The sequence below is a fragment of the Perissodus microlepis genome, chromosome 3 (assembly GCF_051167445.1).
Source record: "Perissodus microlepis isolate ML-2025 ecotype Zambia chromosome 3, ASM5116744v1, whole genome shotgun sequence".
Classification (NCBI taxonomy): Eukaryota; Metazoa; Chordata; class Actinopteri; order Cichliformes; family Cichlidae; genus Perissodus; species Perissodus microlepis.
Genome location: NC_140463.1, coordinates 46,320,457 through 46,332,791, shown reverse-complemented (window position 1 = coordinate 46,332,791; position 12,335 = coordinate 46,320,457). Strand labels below are relative to the sequence as shown.

At 39.0% G+C, this 12,335-nt stretch overlaps 1 protein-coding gene across 3 annotated transcripts in view; it reads left to right on the top strand.

Annotated features, from left to right (window-relative positions):
- pde5ab (phosphodiesterase 5A, cGMP-specific, b) overlaps window positions 1-12,335 on the top strand; it is a 113,156-nt gene that overhangs the window by 64,643 nt on the left and 36,178 nt on the right. For all 3 annotated transcript variants that reach the window (XM_084924634.1, XM_084924633.1, XM_084924632.1), the window contains exon 8: window positions 3,847-3,929. In XM_084924634.1, coding sequence (XP_084780760.1) covers window positions 3,847-3,929 — 83 coding nt within the window. The remainder of the gene's footprint in view (window positions 1-3,846; window positions 3,930-12,335) is intronic.

Here is a 12,335-nt window from a genome sequence, read left to right as displayed (position 1 = left end):
AAACAGCCACAACATGATGGATACTCTCATGTGCTCTTCTTATGACCTGTCACCATAATGTCAGAATATATTGTCTTGTTGATATCTGTGATATGTATATACTTTTATATATAGTGAAGTGGATGACGGAGCACCAGATGTGTTGGGTGGACTGCTGGGTTGGGTTTATTTTTCAGGAACGATCCGAGCATGTACAATGTCTTATATTTCTCATTAGAGATATTTTTCAGGAAATAGATTTCAGCATTCATTTATCTTCACTTACCTACATCACTGCACTTGGCTAAGCAGTGCAATTCCAATCTCATTGCCAGTCCCAACATCAACAGATCAGTTTTATATTTCTTTCCATCTGGCTGGTGGATAACTGTACTGAATATTGAGTTTTTCTACATATTGGTTTTGTAAAGCATCAACTGCACAGTCAGTTCACTGTTTAATGTTTGTGTTTAGGCCTGATTTAACTGGCTTAGGAATGTTGAAATGGTTTGCATTAGGTTACAAAACACTGGTGCTTAACTTTGTCTGGTATTTATTGTAACCCAGTTAGCCCAATTAAGATGATTGCTTGTTCTGAATGTTATCCAGACAAAGAAAGCAGCTGTCATAACGATTTCAGAATAACCATTGTATGGAAAATAGTGTAAAGCTATGTCTACCTTGGACTTTACTGTGAGGAGTATAATAAAATTACTTTGCACAGAGGGAGAGATTACCCAGTAGGTCCCAAACCCTCACTTTGTTTGAGACCTCATACAGTATGTCCTCTTGCAATTTAAAGGCTTTGCATACCAGAACATAATAAAAATATAATCTTTTACTTACCAGGTTCTGGATTTCTGCTAGAAAAGCAGTGAAAAACTAACCTAAGATTCACTAGCTTGTAGACTATTTTTAGCAGCAGTAATCTGAGCTAACTTGAAATAATAATTTTCTGTAAAACTTTCACATCAGTGGGGAGGGATTTTGGTCCAATCTTCTCTATAACATTGCTTCAGTTCATTGAAGTTTGTGGTCATTTGGGTCTCACTGTGGTGAGACTACAGTCATGTTGAAGCTTGAAAAGCAGAGGGTTTCTCCTTGCAGCCCTTCCAAACAAGCCATTCTTGTTCAGTGTTTTTATAATTCTACTGTCACAAATTTTAACATTTTAACTGAGGCCTGTAGAGTTTGAGGTGCAGCTTTTGTTTTGTTTTTTGGTTTTTTTGCAGTCATCAACTGACTTTGGGGTGACTTTGCTGGGATGTTGATGCCTTGAAAGACCGGCAACTATCTGTGAATAATCTTTCACAGTGTAAAATGATGGACTTCAGACTACAGACTACAGGACTGTGATTGCAGCCATTACCCAACTCTCTGTGAATGGTACTCATGGCCATCGATCAGTGGGTTTTGATCAGTGGTTGTTGATCAGTGGTCATGAGAATTTGTATAATTAAGATTAAGGAACTGACCTCCCAGACTTCCTTCCTTTATGTGGCTCAAGAGTTGTCAGTTCGTCTTGTAATCGGAAGGTTGCCAGTTCGAGCCCCGGCTTGGACAGTCTCGGTCGTTGTGTCCTTGGGCAAGACACTTCACCTACCGCCTACTGGTGTTGGCCAGAGGGGCCGATGGCGCGATATGGCAGCCTCGCTTCTGTCAGTCTGCCCCAGGGCAGCTGTGGCTACAACTGTAGCTGCCTCCACTAGTGTGTGAATGTGAGAGTGAATGAATAGTGGAATTGTAAAGCGCTTTGAGGGTCTCGAAAAGCGCTATAGAAATGCAATCCATTATTATTATTATTATGCAAATGTACTGTTTATAAGATTTGGGGAAACCTGCAGTCAGCTGAGATTGAAGAAGTCACTTGGATGAGTGACGAAACGTTTCTCCCACAAAACACTACGTCCAGATGAACAGAATCAACTTTTGGAGATTTACTTAGCTGGATGATTGAGCATGCATCAAGATGGACTTCAGATAGTTTGGAAATGGCTTTATAACCTTACAATGATTAACTGAATTTCAAGGGTTAAAGAGTGATTAATATGTCAAAACCACTTCACCCGCAATTCTCTCTGGTGTGACTCCTTTTACAAACCACTGCTTAAGTTTACGTATAGATTCTGGGCATGTGTGTGTGTCTTTGTCCCTCTCCTGACCTCACAAGTTGTCAGACTAGCTGTCTCCCTTTCTTTTATACCAATCCCCCTTTCTCTCTTACCTCTTTCCTTTCTTACTAAACATTTACTCTGAGAAGAGACTTCTTCTAACCTTATCTACAAGACAGCCCTCTGTATACACGTGTCAGTGTTAGATATCTGTACTTTTTCAAGCAGGACACACAAGTCTTTGGATTTTAACATAACATTTTGTCTAGGAAAGAAGCTTTCCTGTAGGAAGTCTACTAAATGAAAGTGCTGTTCTTAAACACTGACTGTACCAACAATAACATGGAACTTTTTAAGATGTGAGCCTGCATTAGCTCACTTCATTTTACTGCAGTACATGGTATCTCTTTGGACACAGTGCTATATAGTGTGTGTGTGTGTGTGTGTGTGTGTGTGAGAGAGAGAGAGAGAGAGAGAGAGAGAGAGAGAGTCTGTTTGTATGTGAGCGCCCATATCTAATATATGGGCTCTCGAATGCATGCACTTGTATGGTGTTTAGCATTTTGCATGTAAATATGTGCACAGTAGATGTTCATAGTGTGCACATGTGGATGTTTGGCTTGGTGCGTGAATGTGATAGGGTTTGACATTTGGCACACCACCATAACTATGTTGTTGTTCTGTATAGTTTAGCTCTCCCCAGTAGAAATAAATCTGAAATTGTTTCCTAAAAACATATTACGCCATTAGCGTGAGTGAATTTGTGTGCGTAGAAACCAGCCAGTGTTTCAGACTTTCTTTTTATCATTTTCTGATTTTCCCATTTCCGACCGTCTTATTATTTTCCTACCTGAACAACAAAATAGGGCTTTTTATATCAACATAAACCACCACTATGATTGCTTTAATGACTTGTATGTTTAATCTGTTTAATCTATAATCTGCTGTAGTTAACTATTTCTTCGTCTTTCCTTCACATGATGATGTTTCTAATGAATATAAGACAAACCTAATTTATTCCAGTGTTCCCACATGCAGGAAAACATTCCATTATCATGTGTCATCCTGTTATAAACTATTCCACTTGCCAAAGACCCCAATAAATGTCATAACATCGTTTGGTCCTATTTATGTTTAAAACAGCTTTATTACACTCACCTAAAAAGATCAGTTACCCAAGAGCAAAACTATGTGTAAGTATGTACAATAATGGGGGCAATTCTTTCCAAATGAAGAAAGATCATTCGTCTTTAACATCCTGTCCCAACCTTTTTAAAATAGAAAAAAAAGTATCCTTTGTGAAAGGTTGGGAGTGCAGATTGAGAGAAACAAGTCCCTATAAGGGGGGAAAGGAGAAAAGAGGACTGGAATGTCAAAATAAACTCTCATTCTGGCAAGGCTTCATAGGTAATAGATCAACATCCCTTTTTCATGCTAGGAAATCTGTTTTAGGCGCTATGCACAGTACCTCTGTTTAACTTGAGGCATCTGGATGCTGGGTTTTGCTTTAGTAGCTTAACTGAAGGGCAAGAGGAAATCAATATAGCCAGAAAACACACAGTAGACCTGCAGCAAGTCATAGAAATGTTTATGTTTATATTAAACCACACAAAATTCTGAATGTTTTTTTATAATCTTGCTTCTAATAGCAACTTCTACCTCTTGTTATTCCCTACACCTCACCAAACTCCACCATGCAAATTAGTCATGTTTTTGACATCTCAGAGAAGTAAACTATCTTTCGTTCTTTTTGCAGAACACTTTCTCCAGCGTCTTTCACATGGATTATGAGGAACTGGTGAAGGACTTTGCTGGTGAAGTCCTAGATGCCCCAAAAAGGTAAGAGGATCACCCTCAGCACAAGCCTGTTAAAATGGCATTCGAGTGTTAATGACTTTATGCCTTCAGGCATACTCTAGCTATTTTCATCAGTATTTTTGCAATGTTGAAAACTGCCCTTTCTCTCTCCCTAAGAGGCCTTTAGATGACGTTTGCATAATGGGCACTTGCACAAAGATCTATTATCATCATGTAGAAGGAGATGCTTTGGAAGTAATGAAAGTCTTGTTATGCCACTTCAGTCACACTGAATTGATACAGTGTAGACAAGAACGAGAGGTTCAATACTCTTAAGTTTGCTGAGCTGATTTGCAGCCTGTTGGGATCTTTTTAAGGTAATCCAAATTCTTCGCCTGCCATATTCCTAGATATTCAACTGCAGGATTTCAGTACAAAGCTTTTGGTCCCCATTAGCTGGGCCCTTTTGGCTTCATTGCACTGTCCTTAGGTTAAAGTTGACAGATCTTGGGTTACAACCCATTTACCATGATGATGTGGACGCTTTTACTGACTTGGAGGCCATCTGAAACCTTTCTCAGAAAGCATCCCTTATGAATATTGTTTTGAGATACATGTGCACTCCTATTACATCTGACAACTCGGGTGGATGATGGAGATTTTGGTTGCTGTTAGTGAAAGGGCTCTTTGTTGTGTTCCCTGAATTATTACTAAGCAGTTTTTGTGGCGTTGTAGGGCACATGGTCATATTGGTGGAAACAGCTGCCATTTCCATGAGCTGTGTGCTTGGTCTATAGCTCAGGTGGTAGAGCAGATCACCTACTAACCGGAATGTTAGATGGGAAACACTTAGGAACAGTATAGAAAAAAGTGCTTGTGCGATTTGGTGTGAATATGTGAATGTACAAGTTGTGTAAAGCTTGTTGAGTGTTCAGATAGAGTAGAAAAGTGCTATATAAGAACCAGTCCATTTAACCTGCAACTTTCCAGTTAGTATCATTGATCAATGGGGTTTGATGAGTGGTTGTTGATCAGTGGTCATGATAATTTGCATATTAATGATCGAGGAACTGACCTCACAGCCCATTGTTCATTTAGTGGGCTTGTTTCAGTCATTGTGAAAATATACTGTTGATAAGATTGGGGAAACCTGCAGTCAGCTGAGACTGAAGAAGTCACTTGGATGAGTGGCGAAAAGTTTCTCCTGCTGAAAACGCTACGTCCAGATGAACAGAATCAACCAGTCCATTTACCATTTAACAGTCATTAGGGGTAGTCACATCCATAGCAGGACATCTCTGTCATGGTCCTGGGTCGTTGACCCAGCATTTTGTGTTCATTATTATTATTATTATTATTATTATTTTTATTATTATTATTGTCTTATGTTTGGGGGGTTCTGTTTATATGTATTTGGGGTTGGATGTTCTAGGTCTTTGGTTATAGTTTATGCTCCCGGTCAGTTTCGTGTTTTTGGTTTCATCAGTGTATACTTCCTGTTTTATTTTGTAGATCCATGTATGACTCCTCTGTGTTCAGTTTTGTGCTCTCCCTGTCTCTTCTGTCTAATTAGGATCAGCTGTGCCTCCCTCCGGTTTGCCATTTTGTGTTCCTCAGCGTGTGTATACATAGTGTCTGGTTACCTGTGTTCCCCGATGGTTCGTCTGTGTTATTCTGCGTCATCTTTGCGTCTCTCTGCTCCACATTCTGCTCTCCATTTCCAGCTCTCCATCCCCTGTGTACCTGCTTATGTCTTTCCCTGCGTGTGACTTTGTGAGTTATGGGTTCGTGTTTTGTTATTATTAGTTTTCCCCAGGTTAGGTTTATGTTAAGTTCTGCCCTCGCTTTTGTTATTGTGCACTGTAAATAAACTCACTCGCACCTCCGCCGCTGTCTGCAACATTCACTCCACCACACGACTGCTGCCCCAGCCGTGACAATCTCACTCCAACTAAATAAACAATTTCATTCACAGTATTCTCATACTTGGAGACTTGAAGACGGGTGATCGGTAATAACAGTGTGTCCGGAAGGGATGTGACTGGGAAGGACCTAAACCCAAGTGGCGTTCTGTTATTGGACTTATGTGCTAACCACAGTTTGTCCATTATAAACACCAAATTTAACCATAAGGGTGTTCATAAGTACATGTGGCAAAAGGACAGTCTAGGTTGCAGGTCGACAATCAATTTTGTAAAAGCAGGTTTGCGGGCTATATTCTGGACACTAAGTGTAAACAGGCACTCAATTGTGAACTGATCATCACCTAGTGGTGAGTTGGATCATGTGGTGAAGGAAGATGCAGGAAAGGCCTGGTGCATCCAGACATATAGTGAGGGTGTACTGGCTTCATCTGGAAGAGGCCCAGTAAGCAAGGTATTCGGTTCCCACTTCCAACATGTTCTGCACCCCCTCCTGTCATGGTCCCATTTCAAATCAGATAGTGGTTGCTGGAGGTGACGGGAGCCATCAAGCTGAAGAAGAAGTTGTATGGGGGCTCGGATTGTCTGTAGAACTCTGGAGGGAGCTGGCAGGCACTGGCAGGCCAAGTGGAGTGCAGTTCTTGCAATAGCTCAAACAAAAACTTGGGTGTGGGAAAAGCTCGGTAAGGTTATGGAACAAGACTTTTGATTGGCCTTGAAATTATTCTAGTAAACCACCAAGCAACTAAGAAGTGAAAATTAGTGCTTTACTCACACAGTGTATGATGTGCTGCTGACTTCCACTGAGCATGTATTTGGGCAGTGGAAGGAATACTTTCAGGGTCTCCTCAATCCCACTGACACATATTCTAGAGAGGAAACAGAGTCTGGGGACGAGGGGGGGTGACTCGTGCATGTCAAAAAGCTTCCACTTTGATGGCCTCATCTCTGCTTTTGGTGAATAATGTGGTCCTGTCAGCTTCATTGGTTGGTGCTAACTTACACTTAATTGTCCTGGTCTCTTGGTCATGAGTCAAGGGAGAGAGGAGCAGGTGATTGACAGATGGATTCATGAAAAAGTAGATTCTATTAATCTGGATGTAGTGTAAATTAGTGGGAAAACTAAAATTGCTAGATAAACGGAACAAACTTTTTTGGATTTCTTTACCTGGATGATTGAGCATGCATTAAGAAACAGATGGATTTACAAGCTCTGAGCAATAACAGAAATAATTACATTTTGGATACAAAAAGCAAAAATTAGCTTTCTCCAAAGGCTAGCTGTCCCTTAGAGATAGAATGAAAAGTTCAGTCATTCAGGATGAACTCAGAGTCACTCCTCCTCACTAAAAGGAAGTAAGTGAGTTGGTTTGGGCATCTGACTAGGATACATCTTGGGTGAGTTCTGGGCAAGGTTTTCTGTGCATATCCTACTCATAGGAGTCCCCACGGTAGACCCAGGGAACACTGGGAAAGATTACATCTCTCAGCTGGCCAAGGAATGCCTTGATGTTCCCTCGGATGAGCTGAAACAACTGACAAGGGAACTATTGAACTGTTTTATATATGGTTTTGGTTGCTCATTAAAAGTTTGTGTATATTATGACTACTAGTGCATTCTTATGCTACATCACTGGTTGCCTGTTAATATGATGCAATTATAATATGTCATGCATAATTAAGGTTTTGTGGGTCTAAATTGGAAGTTATTTTTGTGATATTAAAATTATATTATACATTTATAAGGTCTTACAGGTGCATAAACTTTACAAATAAGCCGCTTTAGCAAGTTGTGTATATATTTGCCATGGCAGGAAAAAATTAATGATCAGTAGTTTTTATCTCTGTGTCCTGTTTGTTCTCTAGAAACGATAAAATGTCGCAAATAGTATAATGGTCATTTGTAAGGGAGAAACGGGAAAATAAGAGTCATGAAATGATTTGAAAGGAAACACAAAGAGGTGAAGATTGAGTTCCCAACACAGGGTTAAATGGTTTTAGTATTTACAGCCAGGATGAGTAGAGGGCCATGGTACAAGGGAAAGGATTTGCAGTCTGCAGTTGTAGACTTGGGTTGCAGCCAAAAGGGGTGAATAAGAACTAATCTGATTTAAGATACAATGAGATAGAGATCCTTCCCCTTTACTCCCTCCCACTCACTCGTCTTTTGGCATGCTGCTCTCTAGGGCGGCCTGACCTCCACAGTTGCTATGTAGCATCTAAAATTCAATCTTAATCTCATCCTAAGCAATACAATTGGATTGCATGTTTGTATTTGTGTGTGTGTGTGTGTGTGTGTGTGTGTGTGTGTGTGTGTGTGTGTGTGTGTGTGTGTGTGTGTGTTTGTGTGTGCAGTTAAGTGTGCATTCACTACATTTTCTGTGTATCAACATATCCATATATAACCTATGCATATATGTTAGTGCTTTATGTGATTTTGATTAGTCAGTTTGGTTTGCCTGAGGTAAGAAGAAGAAAAAGAGGTATGCTATAGTTTGATGGGTTGCATATTTATAGGAGAAGTGAGAATAAGATTTTATACTAATAAGAAGCAGATAAAATTGGATTTTAGTTTCTGATAAGTTTCTAATTAATGACAAGTTTCTGAAAATAAACTCGTATATATCTGCATGAAGTGCAGCCATATCAGCTTGCAGCCATGGATAAGTGTAAAGAGCTCACTGAGATTGAGTGTGTACTTTAATGGGATGCTATTCCTAGATATTGTGCTATCAACTTTCTAAATAGTATTACTGCAAAGTGAAAGTATTTAGTACCTCAGACACAAGGCTGAAACCCACATAAAATGACAGAGCATTATTGTCAAGTGCTGAGTCATATAGTGCATAAAATTCACCAACACTCTGCTGCTAAGAGAAGTGTGAAACCCCAAAAGTAGGGATATTACTATTTTCCACCAAAAAACATTAAAAATGTAGCTTTATGAAAATAAATACAATATGACAGAACAAACCAACTCAATAAGTAAAATATTAATACAGAAAAGTGAAGAGCTTAATAAATTAAGATCTAAATATGATTCAATAGGGAGCTTAAAATGAATGCAGGTATTGTGGTAGTAAATATACAGTACATGAACGTAGATAAAACTTTAACCAAACTTTAAAGTAGTTCCTTAACTTTAACGTAACTCTTTAATTCTGTGATATTATTTAGTAATGTGTGTATTTTTTATTGCATATTTCATAAACATTCCTAACTGTAAAATTGCAATATACGCAAACAAATGAAGCCTGAATATAACATGCTATGTAATGTATTAACACTGCAGTTTGTAGACCCAATTTGAAGCTAATCTACATAAGAAAATATACAGCTCAAGAATCGAGAGGAAAGCTCAAATCACACATGAGATTTTGACTGAAATATTCAAGTTGAAAAATATTTAATGACGTGGACAACAAATTGATGTGACAACATTACATATATTTCCTACAATATACAAGTTTAAGTTTTTTTTTAACAAAGAAGTCAAATTATTTTGAATTCAGCTACGCTACTCCAAATAAAAATCAAAAGCATGTCACGCACTACTCAACGACTCACTACAACGTTTTTGAAAATTAATTTAAAATCTGAACCACATATTTGTGGGTTAATGCCAAATATTAGGAGAGGCCAAAGCTCTTGGTGCTGAGAATCACAACAAGAAAGGCATGTCATAAGATTCTGAGAAATGGAATAACACACTGATTAATTTTCATAGGATTTGGTGACGATAATAATGTAAGTGGTCTTTAAATGTAACCTTAATGCATTTAAAATAAAGAAAACTAAAAATACAGAGAATTCATGGTTTGGTATATTTTTATTTTATTATTATTAAAGATCAGGTAATACATAAAACATGCTTTTGATCAGACTTTAATCACTTTTTCCATTACTTTTCCCATTCTGTGTCTCTTAGCTATATCTTTATAGCTAAGACACAGCTAGGACACAGTAAAGGAAAGTTTGGTGAAACAAATGGACCTGTGAGTTTCAAAACAGAGTTTTAACATCCTTTTCTTGTGTGTGACTGATTTAAACCCAACGCACAGATATTCTTCTTACTAGCTCTTTCATTTTTGTGAGAAGATATTCTGCTCTCCGGGCCTCTTATATTAATTCAAGTCAACAGGGAAAGAAATTGAAATAATTGATAGCTGGACCAGACACAAACCAGACCTTGCCTTGTCTTCTATAGGGTCTCATTTTTTATATCCCACTTTCATTCCAGTTTCTCCTAATCTAATAATTCTGTTTAAATGCTGCTGTGTGTATGTGTTAGATTTCCTCTGGGACAGCTGCGAAATGGCAAAAATGAGCAACTCCATCTGGGCCGATGTGGGAAGGGAGGGAGGAGCAGTGCAGGATGTTAGCTTTGACTGTCTGGAACTGCTGGAGGCTTTTTATAGTGACATTAACTGCCACGGCTGTGGCTTCCCAGTGACACGAAATCTTTTTCGCTAAAGCAGGAAGTTCAGTCATGCTGAACTGATGCGGTAGATACAGCTCACAGGAATGGCAGGCAGATGATTTCAAGCAGACAAAGTGGGACAGTGAAGTTTGTGTGGGTCTGGAGCTTGATTGTTGCCCGGAATCAAAACCCAAAGTTTTCTGTCATGGTTTACATGATGCCGGCAATTATTCTATGACCTTGTTTAAGTCAGTCACAGAGCAAGGGAGAGAAAGGGTGGATTTTAGTGTGGAACAAATGCACATAGTCTGCTCCTTTTCCATCTGTGTGTGGGTGTATACTGAGGTCACTTTGGATAGGACACACTGAGGTAATTAGCTTGAAGGCTCAAATGTATCCAAAATTAAAGGCCTACCATGCATTAAATCTTGGAAATCAAAGAAAAACACTAAAAGACTCACTTTTACTTGAGTAAACGAATGACTATCAGAGACTTAAACACTCCATTGCGCTACAAATCTACACACACATACACACTACGAAATGAATGTTTTAATGTTAAATGTCCTATTTTTGCTCTTAATAAAAAACTAGCCAAATAATTTAAGTAAGTAACTTCAAGGGCCAAATGCATTATATTTCTTTACGTCAATATAGTAGGGGTGTCGTGGACCGCAAGTGGCCCCCGGGCCACGAGTTTGAGACTCCTGCTCTAGTAGAACCAGGCTTAGGGAGAGGCAGACATCTGCTGTGTTGGGAGGAATTTGCCAGTAAGTGTACTTCAGGTCTACTTCACTGGATGGTTAAGAGTGTAAAGAGTCTCAGAATCTGTGGGCACAGTTGGCTGGAATCACTTGCCCATGATTTTACCAATAACCCTAGCCAGCCAATGGAAGAACACCCACTGGTTGAGGAATGTCTTCTCCTGGTCCACAGAGATGTTCACTTGCCCTAGTGCCCCATATTAATCAGTTGCCAGTAAAGCCTTGCATAATGTATAATGGGCTTCTAAATAGTTCAAAACACAAAATACATCAATATTCAGTTTTTTGTTTTTTATTTATTTATTTATTAATCAATCGTTGTTTTTTGGGTCATCCACAGGATTTTTCTGCTGGATTATTTGAAAGAAAATTGGAAAATTCACAAGTAGGCGTAGATTTCACTGTACTTTGTTGGACATTAATAGCAGATTAACACAACTGATGCAAAGACTATGCAGTGCTCTTAAAAGTTAGTTAAAGAACCAAATTCTTTAACTAACTTTTACCACATGAACATGAAACCAGCCAGTGTTTGTGTCCACTTTTTTGACAGTGTTACAGCAAAGAAATAATTTAACACTATAAAGCTATATAGTAATATACTGGAGATGGAATGGTGTCACCTTACTACACAACAACAGCAATGGGACTTGAGGCTAACCTCAAAACTGCTTTCACCTTGCTGTCTGATCACTCCATTTTTTTCTGCTTCCTTTGAGATTTAAGCTTCTCTCTTGCCAAGGTTGTGGTCTTTGGCAGGGATAGCTCAGTTGAGGCAGGAATAGCTCGGTAAGTAGAGTGGTGGTCCCATGATCGGAACGTCGGGGTTTCAAATCTCCTAAACAGCTACTCTGAGGTACCACTGAGTAAAGTACCTACACGCTGCTCCTCAGGCGCTAGATTGGTGGCTTCTCACTGCTTCACTGAGTGAATGGGTTAAATGCAGAGAGGAATTTCCCCACAGGGATCAAGAAAGTATACAATTTTTTATTTATTTATTTTTTGAGTTTCTCATTTTAAGGACGTAAGAGATTATATTTCTGTCCTTAACCTGATCCATTTCCTCCCAAGTCTCCCTCTATCAAACCTCTGACCTGATGGGCAAACAGAAACACAAAAGGTGAAAAACCTGTAGAAACCTGAGGAAACTTATAATAGACAAACAGGAGAAGGTCTACCAGGTCTGTAAAAGGTCTACCGTCTACCTGTACAGTTATGACAGATAGTCTTGTCTGATCATCAACTGATGCTAAATGCTCTGGTCTTGGCACATAACACAAAACCAGAAGCTTTGTATATCTTAACTGGACAAACTGATATGATCTATCTACACCCATTATAA